The 14,520-nt window shown below is 34.4% G+C and overlaps 1 protein-coding gene and 1 long non-coding RNA gene across 4 annotated transcripts in view; both read left to right on the forward strand.

The window, feature by feature from the left end:
- Nucleotides 1-6,731, forward strand: part of zgc:174704 — a 28,722-nt gene extending 21,991 nt beyond the window's left edge. The window contains 3 exon segments of one of the 3 annotated variants that reach the window (NM_001114418.1): nt 1,502-1,554; nt 1,906-2,056; nt 5,298-6,731. In NM_001114418.1, coding sequence (NP_001107890.1) covers nt 1,972-2,056; nt 5,298-6,208 — 996 coding nt within the window. In that variant the 5' untranslated portion in view covers nt 1,502-1,554; nt 1,906-1,971 and the 3' untranslated portion in view covers nt 6,209-6,731. 3 annotated transcript variants of the gene reach the window in all.
- A 4,165-nt stretch (nt 6,732-10,896) lies between these two features.
- On the forward strand, nt 10,897-12,228 carry LOC141381938 (uncharacterized). The gene is made up of 2 exons (XR_012402848.1): nt 10,897-11,324; nt 11,819-12,228. It is a non-coding gene; the product is annotated as an uncharacterized lncRNA (long non-coding RNA).
- The last annotated feature ends 2,292 nt before the right edge of the window (nt 12,229-14,520 follow it).

Here is a 14,520-nt window from a genome sequence, read left to right on the forward strand (position 1 = left end):
CCAGGCAAGTTTCTTTATACTGTAGCACATTTTATACACAATGGTAATTCAAAGTGCTTTACATAAAGAATGCAAAACTATTATTAAAATAATCACAAAAATAATCACAAAGAATTAAAAAATGTTAACATTTTAATTTTAAATTAATTGATTCACTTAACAACAGAATAGAAATTGATTATACAAAAATACAGTGGGGTTAGTTTGGACGTAGCACAGTGCTCATTAAGCAAATACACCGCTAGACAAAATGCTTATTGTGGTCCTTAATGTAAAGTTAACATTATGCCAAGTCTTCACAAATGAAACAACCCATGGGAAACGGCTTTAGCTTAAGTAGCTAATACTTAATTATACCTAATACTTAATAAGTAACTAATACAGCAGATTTACGCCTGTTCTTCTAATATGATTTTGCTATTTAGAGTTTGCAAATAACACTTTTTATGAAATTATGTTATTAAGGGGAAAGTCCGAATGTGCGAATATAAAACCAACTTTACTTCTATAAAAACATGGGAGAAATGTATCAATAATTCATGATGACTGCAACAGTAAGTGGAAAAAAATGTAAAGAAAAAAAACTTTTGCTAAATTATGTTCCTGCTTTTGGAAATATTATTTTTACCCTTTATACAACGTAGTACTATTTTATTCTCAGTAACCGAGGGTTATTGATTGAATAAAGTAACAGAAAAGTGTGTAATAAGTGTTTTAATGAAACGTTTTACTCAATTTCTTTTTGTTAATTAAAAGCTGCGCACAATTTTGCCCCAGCCTATGTCAGTGAAGTAAACTTATTGGACTTTATTTAGCTTGTAGACCGTTAAAATCACCAGTTGATGACCAGTTTTTGTCTGTCCCTCGGTCTCGCTGCAAATCAAAAGGTGATAGAGCTTTCTGTGATAGAGGTAAAGTTGGTTTTATATTCACACATTCGTTCATTTAGAAGTCTCTGTATTGTTTACCATGTTACTTTGACTATTAGATTGGAATGAGCACGCAAGTGTGGCTTGAAAACAACATTGACACTGTTTATTTGATTGTGAACAATGTACTTTGATAGTCATTTGCTGCTAATATGATTTTACTATTTAGAGTTTGCAAATAATACTTTTATAAAAAAAATAATATTATTAAGGGGAAAGTCAGAATGTGCTATTATAAAACCAACTTTAACTCTATGGCTCTGGAACAGTCTCCCTCTGAACATCGGGATTGCTACATCATTGGATGCTTTTAAATCTAACTTAAAGACTTATTTTTACTCTCTTTCCTTTGAGTGACAAATGCATGTTATTTTTTATTTGTATTTTAGTATTACTTTTAAACATACATTTTTTTGTATTTTTAATACTAGTTTTTTTGTTTTATTGTGTAGTTTATTTTATTGTAAAGTACTTTGGATCAACCACGGTTGTGTAAAATTGTGCTCTATAAATAAAGTTTGCCCTGCCTACAGTGGCAAAAAAGCTAAACAAAAGACTTTTATTTTGGCGTGACGTGACGTCATCAGGCGGCGCCGCTACAGCGCGGTGATTCAACTGGAGAAAGGTTTGCTTTAAAAGTTTTACAGATATAACCCGATTTAAAGTTAAAGTTCTAAAGTTTTAGGGTTTTTATACGATTCTAAATTATGTTCCTGCTGTTGGAAATATTATTTTAACCCTTTATACAACGTAGTACTATTTTATTCTCAGTAGTCGAGGGCTATTGTTTGACTAAAGTAACAGAAAAGTGTGTAATACGTGTTTTAATGAAACATTTTACCTGATTTATTTTTGTTAATTACTCTGATTAAAATAAACTGTTGAAGCAAGTGTTGAAGAGAAGTTATTTTATTTCTGTTCATTGTTTTATAAATTTTCAACAGGACATTTTTATCGTTTTGTTCCTTTTAAACAGGATAAAGTGTCAAAACACAGAGGAAAATCTCCTGCTGAAGCGACTGATCTCCACACTGTTATAAAGATGGCGTTTATTAAAGAGGAGAGTGAAGATGTGAAGATTGAAGAAACATTCACAGTCAAACAGGAAGATCTGCAGGAACAAACAGGTTGGTTTTCATTCTCAAAGACCAACTCAGTCATTTGATTCTCATTCAGATATATTTTAATAATAAGAATACTGAATTAAAACCATCTTGCAGCCCTGAGTGTGCTGCCTAGTTCTCCTAAATGCACATAAGCACGCATTGAAAGACAGAAATGAGTTTCTTTTTTGTTACTTGTTCTCATGTCTTTTGAAATTATTGTATGTATTATTAGTCTCCCATTTTCTCTACCTTCTTAAGGTTATTGCTTTTCAAACAAAAAATTTAAAATCTTTAGCTAGAAATATATAAAATACATATAAAAATTATTTATTTATTTATTATTGTTTATATATATATATATATATATATATATATATATATATATATATATATATATATATATATATATATATAATTTATAATTTTTTTCATTTATTTTTTTATTTTTTTAATGGGGCAAATAAAAATCTTTTCCATCTAGACCATTGGAAAAATTCTTTAGCTTTATCCCTTTATGGGTCTTAAATTTCATTCATAATGGTCTTAAAAATGTCATAAAAAGAAACCTGCAGAAACCCTGGTTTACAGTTTGTCAAATGATGTGGATGCCCCCAATATTAAATATGCTAAATGAAATGGACACTACAATAATTGTTATAAAACATTGTACAGTATTCTAAGCTATAAGATGTTGCTGTGGGATGACGTGAGACAAAACAAACTAAATATAGTGGAACAATAACGTTTAGCATTGCACTGACTAGTGTGAAGTTCGTCAGTATTGACCAAATTCTTCATGTACCAGCAGGCGTCGCCATTGGAATCTTTTTGCTTGAGACTTTTTTTAAAGAATTTATTTTTAGATCCTTAAAACAGGGTTATTCTGCTTAGGTATGGAACGATAACCGTTTTCAAGGTATACCACAGTACGACAGTATATGTAAGGTTTTTTTTTACATTTTGTTATAAGTTTTTCAGGACAACAGTATCTCCAGCATAAAATATATCCAAAGATGCCATTTTAAAATGTAAAGAAATCTGTGTTTTTGAAACGAATGATTCATTTGAATGATTCAGCCTGATATGTTTACTGCCCCATAATACTTTCTCCCCCGGTTTCACAAACAAGGTTTAAAGGCTAGTCAAGATTAAATTGCATGTTTGAGCGGTCTCAACTCAAAATAACTTTCCGTGAGATAAAATACATCAGTTTAATTTTTTCTCCAGGTGCACACCAGTAATATATTTTACTAAGGCCATTTTTATAAATTTGGCTTAAATAGCCTAATTTAACTAAGGACTAATCCCAGCTTAATCTAAGCCCTGTTTGTGAAACTGAGCCTCAAAGTTTCTTAAAAGAAAATATATTGTGTTCAAAGGGAAAAAGTTCTTGTTTTTTTTTTTTACCCAGAGATTAAAAAGAATACATTTTAGAGCAGTAATCACAATACAATGAAACTGTGATATTTATATCCAAGCTTATCATACCGTCAGAATCTTATACTGGCCCATGTCTAATGCTGCTTGATGTTGCAAAGTCGTATTTTCTCATTTTATTATTTTTCTTTGTATGAATAGTCATGAACACATTTGTTTGTAGAGCAAGTAGCCATTTATTATTCCAGGTCATTTCTCCAATAGGCAACTAAATTGGAGGTTCTAAAACAATACCATATACGATCAGGTCACTACTATGGCCCCATTTACACTAATGCGTTCGCATTCATCAAATTTGCTTAAACCATGCGTTCTTAAGTATGGCTATATTTCACAAGGATTCTGACAAAGCAACGCGCTGTACAAAGCAGGCGCTGTACAAAATTTGCGTTTAAGGAGGAAACACATCAAACTTAATAAAACATTTGAGCGCACATGGAATCATCTTAAAGGCAGACGAATGCAGATGTCTTGGACAGCTCGCGACATTATCTGGCACTTTCACTGAGTACATTTATATGGACACCAATACTCCCATTTTAATATGATTAGTACTCTTATTAAGAGTCTACCATGTAAACAGTTTTTTTTTTTTTTTTTTTATTACCTTAAAGGAACACTGAGTCACGAAATGCGGAGGTTTTTCTTTCCGTTCGGTATGTGGTATCAATTTCTATTACAGCAAAAGTCTAAAGATTAAAAATGAAACGTACTAAATTAGATGTAATGCTGGAAAGCCTGGTAATGCGACATTAATTGTTTTATACTGAAATGTTCCTTCCAAAAGTGCTTCCTTGGTCTTATGCATATTTCTTTGCATGACTACAACTGGAAGTATAACAGCAACTGCAATCATTTTTAAAAAACATTTTATATATATATCAAATTAATTGTTAACGCTCTAATTTTATAAAATGTCACCATATAGGTCTTCAGCTAAGCCTCCGGACATACACAAAGGCAAGAAAACTGAGACAAAAGTACAAATGAATGAAAACAAGTAGCAAAGTATGTCATCTTGCCATATTCTCATCACTACAGTTTAAAGCAAATGTGACATTAAGCATTTGCATAAGTTCATTCATTCATTTTCCTTTAGCTTAGTCTCTTTATTCATTAGGGGTCACCACAGCGGAATGAACCACCAACTTATCCAGCATATGTTTTAAACAGCGGATGCCCTTCCAGCTGCAACCCAGTAGAGGGAAACATTTGCATAAGTTATATACAATAATGCAAACTCACAAATATAAGCTCAATTATCCGTAATTGCTATGAACATGCAGGATTTGTCTCAACAAGGTCTTCCAAGCATGTTAAAAATGTTGAGTGGAAGATACACATGAGGGAACACAACAGGAGTAATCTAGACCGAGTGCATTTGATCATTTGCATTTAAAGCCACAGGCACAAAAAGAGCTTGGTTTATCTCTGACCCCCAAAATTAAATATTCTGCAAGGTATATGATCTGATTTTGAGCTGAAAGCCCAGACCCATTCTGGAAACATTAAAGACTTACTTTACATCCTGTAAAAAAAGGTTCATAATAGGAACCCTTTAAAGGGGTAGTTAATGCAGAAATGAAAATAGCCTCACCATTTACTTCTCCCTCGTGTGGCTTTAAATCTTTGAGTTTCTTGATTCTGCTGAACACAAAAGAAGATATTGTGAAAAACATGCTGGCTTACTTTGTGTTCCAGAAGAAAGGAAATATTTAAAAGACGCAGAGTAAATGGTAAGGTCATTTTAATTTTTGGGTGAAACATCCATTCCATGCTTGTCGCTTAGTGCCTTAATACTAAAATTCACTTTTTTTTTTTTTAGACCTGATGGTGCTGAAAGAAGAGACTCAACAATGGAATAAAATGGAAGAGCAACACCAAGAAATAACAGCTGATGAAAAACCCACACTGACTGAAAAGACTTCATCACTCGGAAGATCTCGGAAATCCAAAACTGAGTGTAATTTCAGCAGTAAACAGTGTAGTAAGAGTTTCAGTCAAAAGCTTAACCTTGGTGTTCACATGAGAGTTCACACTAGGGAGAAACCTTACACTTGCGAACAGTGTGGAAAGAGTTTTGGTAAAAAAAAAAGCTTCAAAACCCACATGAGAATTCACACTGGAGAGAGACCGTACACATGCCAAGAGTGTGGAAAAAGCTTCTGTCAAGCAGGAAACTTTGCAGTGCACAAAAGAATTCACACTGGAGAGAGGCCCTACACATGCCAACAGTGTGGAAAGAGTTTTACGCAAAGTGGCAACCTTAAAGACCACATTAGAACTCACAATGGAGGAAAAAAATTTACTTGCACACAGTGTGGAAAAAGTTTTGCTCAAAAACAAAAGCATGACACCCACATGACGATCCACACTGGAGAGAAGCCTTACACATGCACAGAGTGTGGTAAAAGTTTCACATGTAAAAGCGCACTCAATAACCACATGATAAGTCACACCGGAGAGAAGCCGTTTGCATGTGCTCAGTGTGGAAAGAGCTTCACAACCAAAACTAGCCTCAAGAACCACATGGATGGTCACTCTGGAATCATAGTGTTCATATGTGATCAGTGTGGAAAGAGTCTCACACGCAAAGACTACATTAAGCAACACATAAAGACTCACTCAAGAGAGGATCGTTTTAGATGCAGTGAGTGTGGAATAAGCTTTAAACAAAAAATAAACCTCAGCGCTCACATGAAGCTTCACAATGCAGAGCAGAGTCCTCAACATTGAGACCTTGTCCACACAAACACGAGTATATTGAAAACGGCAGCTTTTTCATGTAGTTTGGCTGTTCATTGACATGAAGTTTATTTATAAACTACTTTCGAGAGGATCACATGCTTATTATTGTTCACGACTGGTCCAGCATTAGCTAAAACATGATTCACCAATCAGATGATTCCTGACTCCCTATAAATAACAAGAGATTCTTACCTCTGTTAGCTTCGTCGTTATCTTTTAGACTCCCTAAAGCCCTGTTCAGACTACACAATGCCATTTGTCAGTTACGACAGATGAGATTTGTTTCAGATTATGAGATTTTGACTTGATCAAATCTTGATGTGTTGTGGGTAACAAATGAAGACTTTGGTTTCAAAACACTACACATTTATTTTGATGGACTCATCTCAGAAAGAAACTGTAAGTTTTCTTCATGAAGACAATTAAACTTTCTATAGACAACTGCTCGCCTTTAAATATACGTTCATGTGAAAACTCCAACATTACTACATATAAATCATTGTATGAGAAACCCAGTGTCTCTATTGTGAATGAGAACATGAGTGATTTGTTAGCTTACATGCTAATTTCAGTACTCAAATGCAAATCTAAATGTATTTACGTGCACTTTTTTTGTTTTTTAAGGGATAAAACAAAAAAATGTTTATCTTATTGAAAAAATATCAGGCCGAATATTCCCATAATTCTGATAAGTAGCCCAAACTGTGAACAAATTTAGGTTTGAACTACTGCGCACATGTCCACGCAGATCCACTGATGAGCCTTTACACAAGCCACAGTCAAAACAAATGCAGAATCAAAACTTTTAACTATCCTGAATCAATATTGGAGTTAGTTTTCCACGCTGGAGGAAGGACGACACCATGGCTGAATTATTTCTGTTAGACAGGTAATGTTCTGTTTTAAACATCTTTCAGTCATGCAGAGCTGATGTAGATTGAGTTGTTATGAATGGGTTATATGCACAGAAGTGTTGTTCAGCCACTGAAATCTTCTGACGAACAAGTTCAATGCGACTATTTACAGTTTTATAAGAAACCTTTTACAGCATCGATAATGTAGATTTTTATTTAGTTTAACAACAAAACATCAGTAAATAGCGTTATTTCGCTTAGCCTGCTTTACTGAGCTGAAGTTGTTTTTTATTCACATTGCTTTATTTTTGAACAATGAGATCCTGTGTGGTCCCTATAATGTTCACCATGCTACTTTGAATATTCGGTCTGAAATAGCATACAAGTTTGGCTCATTAATAAGTGTAATTCCTGCATGTCGCAGGCTAAACACTAAGCATACAGTCGCGGCTTTAGGACAAAGTGTGTGAGAGAGTGAGTCTGATGAGAGACTGATGACAAGTTTTGCTTGCTAACTACATGACTGAAAACATTCATTAATTTATTTTCTTGTCGGCTTAGTCCCTTTATTAATCCGGGGTCTCCACAGCGGAATGAACTGCCAACCTATCCAGCAAGTTTTTTACAAAGCGCATGCCCTTCTAGCCACAACCCATCTCTGGGAAATGACTAAAAACATGCAAGATATAATACAGTTTTTGTTCAGAATTGTAGTATTATAAAGTACAACTGGTGAATGGCATGATTTAATGGTTCTCTGTCATCTTTAATAAGCGTGTTCGCGATTTCAGGTGGCGTGGCTTTGGATGACATGGGAGGGATCATATTTAAAAGATATCATGCTTACTAGTTACCTTTAAAGGGCACCTATGATGCAAATTCACCTTTTGGAAGCTGTTTAGACAGAAGTTCATTGTTGCAAAAAGGCTTAAATGTTTTCCACCACAAATACATCAAATAACCTTATTATATACCTTAATTAGTTATTTTGACTCTCTGCTTCATCTGTCTCATGTCTGTCTCTGTACTGTTTATCCGAACATGACGCAGTAAAAGTAGACATGCGTGTAGGAACGATGGGTTGAAAGAAGCAGCTCATTTGCATATTAAGGCAATAAAAAAGATGCTAGAATGTCATCTTACTATAAATGTTCATCTTCAGCAGGCTGTAATACATAATTCGATTGGTATTTTGAGCTGAAACTTTAGACCATCTGGAAACCACAAAGATAAATCTTACATCTTGTAAAAAGAGTAAAATTTGATCCCGTCAAGAGTAGTTGGTGGTTATTAAGATCATTCAGAATGAGTAAAGAAATCATTGATAAACTATTTAATTGAACATTTATACATCTTATTTTTCAGTCATATTGTAATAACTGCATACTAATGTCTATTGATGCAAAAATATTTCTTAAATGAATTAAATATTTGCTAATGCTTAACTATTCATAGTGTACAGTTATAAAGTACTACTGAATTAGTTTTTTATTGATGATCAATTGATGATGATTTGCACTTAAAAGGCTGCTGCCAATACCTTTTTTAGGCTGATACAATAATTACCTTCATTTAGGCAGGCTTCTGTCACTGCTTCTGTCAGGCAGGCTTCCGTCCCTTTTGTCCACATTCTCATCTTCTTCGGTATTTGATCTAAAATCATACCATATTTATATATTTGGTAACTATTCTCTTTTTGGGGATGGTATTTCAACAATTTTCACAGACCTTCAATTTGAATGCCATCAATTGACTTTCCCTGGTGGATTCCAAGACAGCCTTTGTCTACTGCAAAGATCAGCTTGGAAATTCTTGCGAGCTGAACTGTTGCTTCAGGGAGTCTGTAGTGATCACAGTGGACACATATATCATGTCCCAGGAAGTCAGCTACCTGATCAAGTTCATTGTGTATAAGATTTAATATTTGTGACAGGGTTGCTATGCGTTTCCTTAGCTGTGTTGAGCGCAGATATTCTGTTTTTTCATAATTTGTGTGTCAAGCAGTCTTGACCATAGTAGTGTGTGAAACATTTTGGCCTGGAGAAGAGATAGACATTTGTTTCCTCTACACCCCATTGCATTCTGTTGTTAATTAGCTGGTTCAAGGATTAAACCATGTCGGGTGTTAGAAGAACAGCAACTTTTTGTTTAAACTTGCCTTGGATTTCAATATGTGAAAAGGGTTCACAGAGCTTTTTTTCAAATTGGGGAAGTCCTAAGGACACGTCATTGAGAAGTGGTTTGTATCACTGTGAGTAAAGTTCTCTAAACGCATTTTGGACACCTCCCCCACACGCCATCAATTAAAAACTATTATCTGCCATAGTGGCTTTCGCAAGATCAGCATATTTTTTTACGGAGATGACTTCTGGCTCATTTTGTCAGAGGTAACTGTTGCAGCCTGTTCCAGGTGAGTGTGAAGAAGCTGTACGTCTTGTGTGAAAGCTGATGGTCTGTTGAACTTTTTTCTCACTATGTGTGTTTAAGGTGAAGTGTGAAACAAGTTCACACCATCTAGAAGCATTTAGAGACTTCAGTTGATTTGATCAAGTCCTCATTTTCTGTCATCAGAGCCCTGCAGTGAATGATAGCTGCAATTTTCTGCAAAGAATGCCCTATTATGAGTGCTAGACTTGGTGCTGTGTAGGTGTGATTTTCTTCATCAAAACCAGACACTTTTTTCCCAGCTTTACAACTTTGTGAAAATTTGCTGGCTTTACAGTTTCTTCATTGGTGATATGAAGTCAGTACGTAAAGCCAACAAGACACGTACAATGTCATTACGGACAACTGACTCATCCTGCCTAATGGGGTCCAGAAGCTTTCAAACACACTAACAGAAATTTTCAGAGAACACAGACTCTGCAGCTTATAAGCTCAAGCCTTTGGCCCTTGTAGGCTCACCTGAGGTTCTTTTCGGCATCTGCGAGTGTGTCACCACAACTTTTTGTGGGAAAACATCCCTTTGCAATAGATGCAGTGAAAAAAATTTTGACTGCTAAGAACTTTGACTGATTTTAATTTGACTTGCCCTGTTCCACTTTTCATGATTTCTACATTGTGCTCGAAGTTACCACGATTCTGTAACATTCAAATGTTGTACAACATTCTGTATAATAATAATAATATTAACAACATCGAGCAAAATCACAGAACAAGCAAAAGTTATTCCTTAACTGGAAAAAAAGAATTATGGATGCAGAGCAATACAAATGAAGATGGTGTCTATGTGTGTACAGGAAATGGAAAATAAAATGTAAGGTAATGGAGATATGTAAAGAAATGATGCCTGAGAGGGCGGCTAGGATGAATGGAGTAGTGGATGTAGCTCACAGGCTGGGCAGACCTGTGCCTGGTCAAGCAAGAGCTATAATCATCCTTTTTTGCTTTGCGATGGATGCGAGATCAATCGAAAGAGGATACATCGGTCCATGCATTGCTGTGACCCCATGTGTTAGACTCTATTGTGCCTGTGCTTGACCCAATCGTGACTGTGCATGTGCTGGACCCCGCTGTGTCTGTGCTGGATCCTACTGTGCCTGTTCTTGACCCAATTGTGACTATGCATGTGCTGGAACCCACTGCTCCTAACCCCACCACTGCTTCAACGAAAAGAAAAAAAGGCAAATGTATTTCCAAAGTTTTTAAACAGTTGTGAATGTAAAACATTTTATCCCATATTAATTTACCAATCTAATCTTTTTTTCGAGTCAACAAAAAAATATATTAAAGACAAGAAACATAAAGGTGAAGTATATCTAAAGGCTAATATCTAGAACAGAAATATGATGGTTTGCTGGTATTTTGTAAAGGTGTAATAACATAATTGTAAAATGCTATGTATTTATTACTTTGTAATGTACTCTTTTTTTTTGTTTGTTTCATTTATAGCAGACAATTGTTCAGAATGCATGGAACGGCTGGAAAACAACAGCTTTCCATACCAGATGATATTGAAAATCAGAATGAAAGGAGTAAGTGATTTTGATATATAATTTCCCAGTTTTGCTTGTTTAATATAATGTTTTACATTTTACAACTTTTTTTTTAATTCTAGAGATTAAATTTGTTACTTTTATACTCATAGCATTTGTTTGTTTAAAAGCAACTTTTTGGTGATTAACAGGAAAATTATCATTCAATGAAACTTGTACTTAAAACATATAAAAAAGGCTCTAAGTATTTGGGATTGCTTAAAAAGGCACGAGGTGGAAAAATCTACCTTGGCCCTGACCAGTATAATTGCAGAGGTATGTATGACCACAGATGTTGTAATAATTTTAGGGTTGTTGCTAAGTAGTTAAACAAAGATTCTTAGAAAATTACAGCCTGATCTAAATATGTTCCAACTAGGCACCTTCCTTTAGGTGATGCATTTATATTTTTTGTTAAGATTATTGAGTGATTCATCAGTGCAATCTTTTTTTCACCCTATCTATATCAGAGCATAAGCTAAATGCCAGAAAAAAAATTCTTTATTGCAATACAGTTCAAAAGCAGCATAAAATACAGCCTCTAGTTAAATAATATTGGAAATAGAAATACTCGACATTCACCTTCTTGAAGAGTTTAGATCCAACCCAACAAACCAAACTACTTTTAATCTGAAAGGGCTCTTGACAACTACTGACAGTAATTATCAATTCAATGAGGGTTGTAAATCTGATAGCCTGATATTAATTGGTTTCTATTGCTATACCTTTTTGAAATTCTACAAATTAAATTTCTGCACTTTTGGTTACAGGTGGCAATTGCTTCGGAGGGAGAACTGAATTAAGTTCCACCATATGTAAATGGAACAACACTCCAGTGCTATTCCAAAGAATTACAACAGTTCCTTGTCTCCTGCCCCAGTCTTGAGACAAAGATCATCACAATGAAGAAGGGACACAAGCTGTTGCCTATAAAAAACAAGTTCAGGCGTTGATCTTTCTTTCTTTCTTTTTTCTTTCTTTCTTCTTTCTTATTTCTTTCTTTTTTTTACTTTCTTTTTTTCTTTCTTTCTTTCTTTCAATTGAGTAAATAATTAAGCAGCTTTTTCCCCATCTGTTCAAGTGTATATAATAATTGTGTGATAAAAGTTTGTAAGAAAGTTTGTTTATGAGTTTGTTAATAAATGTTAATAATAAATAATTGTTATTGAAGTTGATGAAATTTATGTTTTTGCTTGTGCTCATTATGGTATGCACTTTTACAAGTACTTTGAACTTAAAACAGCTAATGCTGTTACAGCATATTTAATTACTGTGTAACTAAAGGGAACAAGGCTTCACTTTATTTTACAACCGGCAAATGCTGTATTTACCCTGTAACTACAGGGAACAAGGAGGGAACAAGCTGGACTTTAATGCACAAGTGTATATTTGAACAGTAAGAACAGAAAACTACAGCTGATTGATTAAATGCCAAATTGCACACTACATTTTTCAATAAAACATCAGCTATTCATTGAAATGTAACAGTTGGTCCCCCCGTTCTGCAGACAGCAGTAAAAATGCAAGCCTGTTTTAATCGGCATTAAACCCTGCAGTATATCATGCAAAAGTATTTGTTGATAATGTTGTTGAGAAATTGCTGGCGGTGGTGAGATCGACTAAGCTTTCATAAGGTAAGTGGTGTATGAAAATATATATTTGTATTGAATTGCAGATTTAAAATACATACAATATTCAATACGGGTTGTGAAACTTGTTTAGTAAACAACCCTTATAAAAACCCAAGCACTGAATAAGGGTACTATTAATAATGTACTTAAGCAGGTGTCTGCAGGTTGCACTAGGTTGTGATCACCCTTGATTCATTCTTTATATAATACTTAAAGAAAAGTACTCCGTGAATTCAATATACTTATGGGGTACTTTGCGTGTTGCACATCTGCTTGTTACCCCCTTATTACGTAAACATTACCCGTTTGTTCCTTTGCACTTTATAGAAAAGTAAACTGTAAAATTGATATACTTACACGGTACTTTGCGTGTTGCATGTCTGGTTCTTACCCCCAAATTACCCAAGCATTGCATATCTGGTTGTTACCCCCTTATTACCCACACATTACCCATTTGTTCCTTTGCACTTTATAGAAAAGTACACTGTAAAATCAATATACTTACACGGTAATTTGCGTGTAGCATGTCTAGTTGTTACCCCCTTTATTACCCAAGCATTACAGTTTGTTCCATTATACCAACACGTACGTTCATTTTACTAATACCATACGTACACAAAAGTACACCGTTATTTCACTGTACTTACGTGGTACTTTGCGGGTTGTAAAAGTAAGTGTTACAAAAAAAACATATGAAGAGTTTAGTTTTAAAACGAGATATATCCATTTTTAAAAATGTTAGTTATTTGACATTATTATTTAAGACAGTGGTCACCAAACTTGTTCCTGGAGGGCCGGTGTCCTGCAGATTTTAGCTCCAACCCTAATCAAACACACCTGAACAAGCTAATCAAGGTGTTGCTAGGTATACTTGAAACATCCAGGCAGGTGTGTTGAGGCAAGTTGGAGCTAAACCCTGCAGGGACACCGACCTTCCAGGACCGAGATTGGTGAGCCCTGCTTTAAGACATCAACAGTCAAGTTCATTCACAATTTTTGTACATAAAACTATTGCTTTAGCTCAGTGAACACAATATTTTCAAATCCAGGATATTTTTTATTTAGTTTTATGTCCATAAATAGTTCATACATAAGTCAAAAACCATGCCAAAATGCAACAAATTTATCTTAACATTGTCAAACATCTTAAATTATTAATGAAAAAAAAAAAAAAAAAAAAAAAAAAATATATATATATATATATATATATATATATATATATATATATATATATATATATATATATTTATATACACACACATCATAAATATATGGAATAATCTAAACAAAGATTGATTAATAATAATAAGATTCTGAGTTAGTTTTGGTCGGAATGTGCATAACATACCATTTTTTTTTTTTTTTTTTTTTTTTTTTTTGCAAAACGCTATATATCCACCTTATGCTTTATTCTAAGAAAAGCTAGAGAATCAATGTTTTTTTTTTTGATAAGTAAGATTAAGTTATGTAAGTTAAGTTACATAATCGACTTGTAGCTTGTTACAGAGAGTGGAGGGCGGCTCCATGTGTGTTTGACCATAGCTTAAACTGCGGTCACACTAGAGTTTGTGTGTGCGAAATTCTGTTGTGCGGTGCTGCGAAAAGGGGCGGGACTAAACTAGATGATTAGACATTTAAAAAGCGAGCGATTGCTTAATTTTTTTAATTTCTGTCTAGAGAGGTCATGTTTTGATCCTCGATCAGTCTCACGCAGTAAAGTGATGCGATTTCGCAGGTCAAAGTTCACAAAGCTGATGCATTCGCATGCGTATGAATGGAAATCTATGGGAGGAAAAGCCCAATGTGACCGCAGCTCAAGGCTTCATATTACATCAAGAATA

Source organism: Danio rerio, chromosome 4 (assembly GCF_049306965.1).
Source record: "Danio rerio strain Tuebingen ecotype United States chromosome 4, GRCz12tu, whole genome shotgun sequence".
Taxonomy (NCBI): domain Eukaryota; kingdom Metazoa; phylum Chordata; class Actinopteri; order Cypriniformes; family Danionidae; genus Danio; species Danio rerio.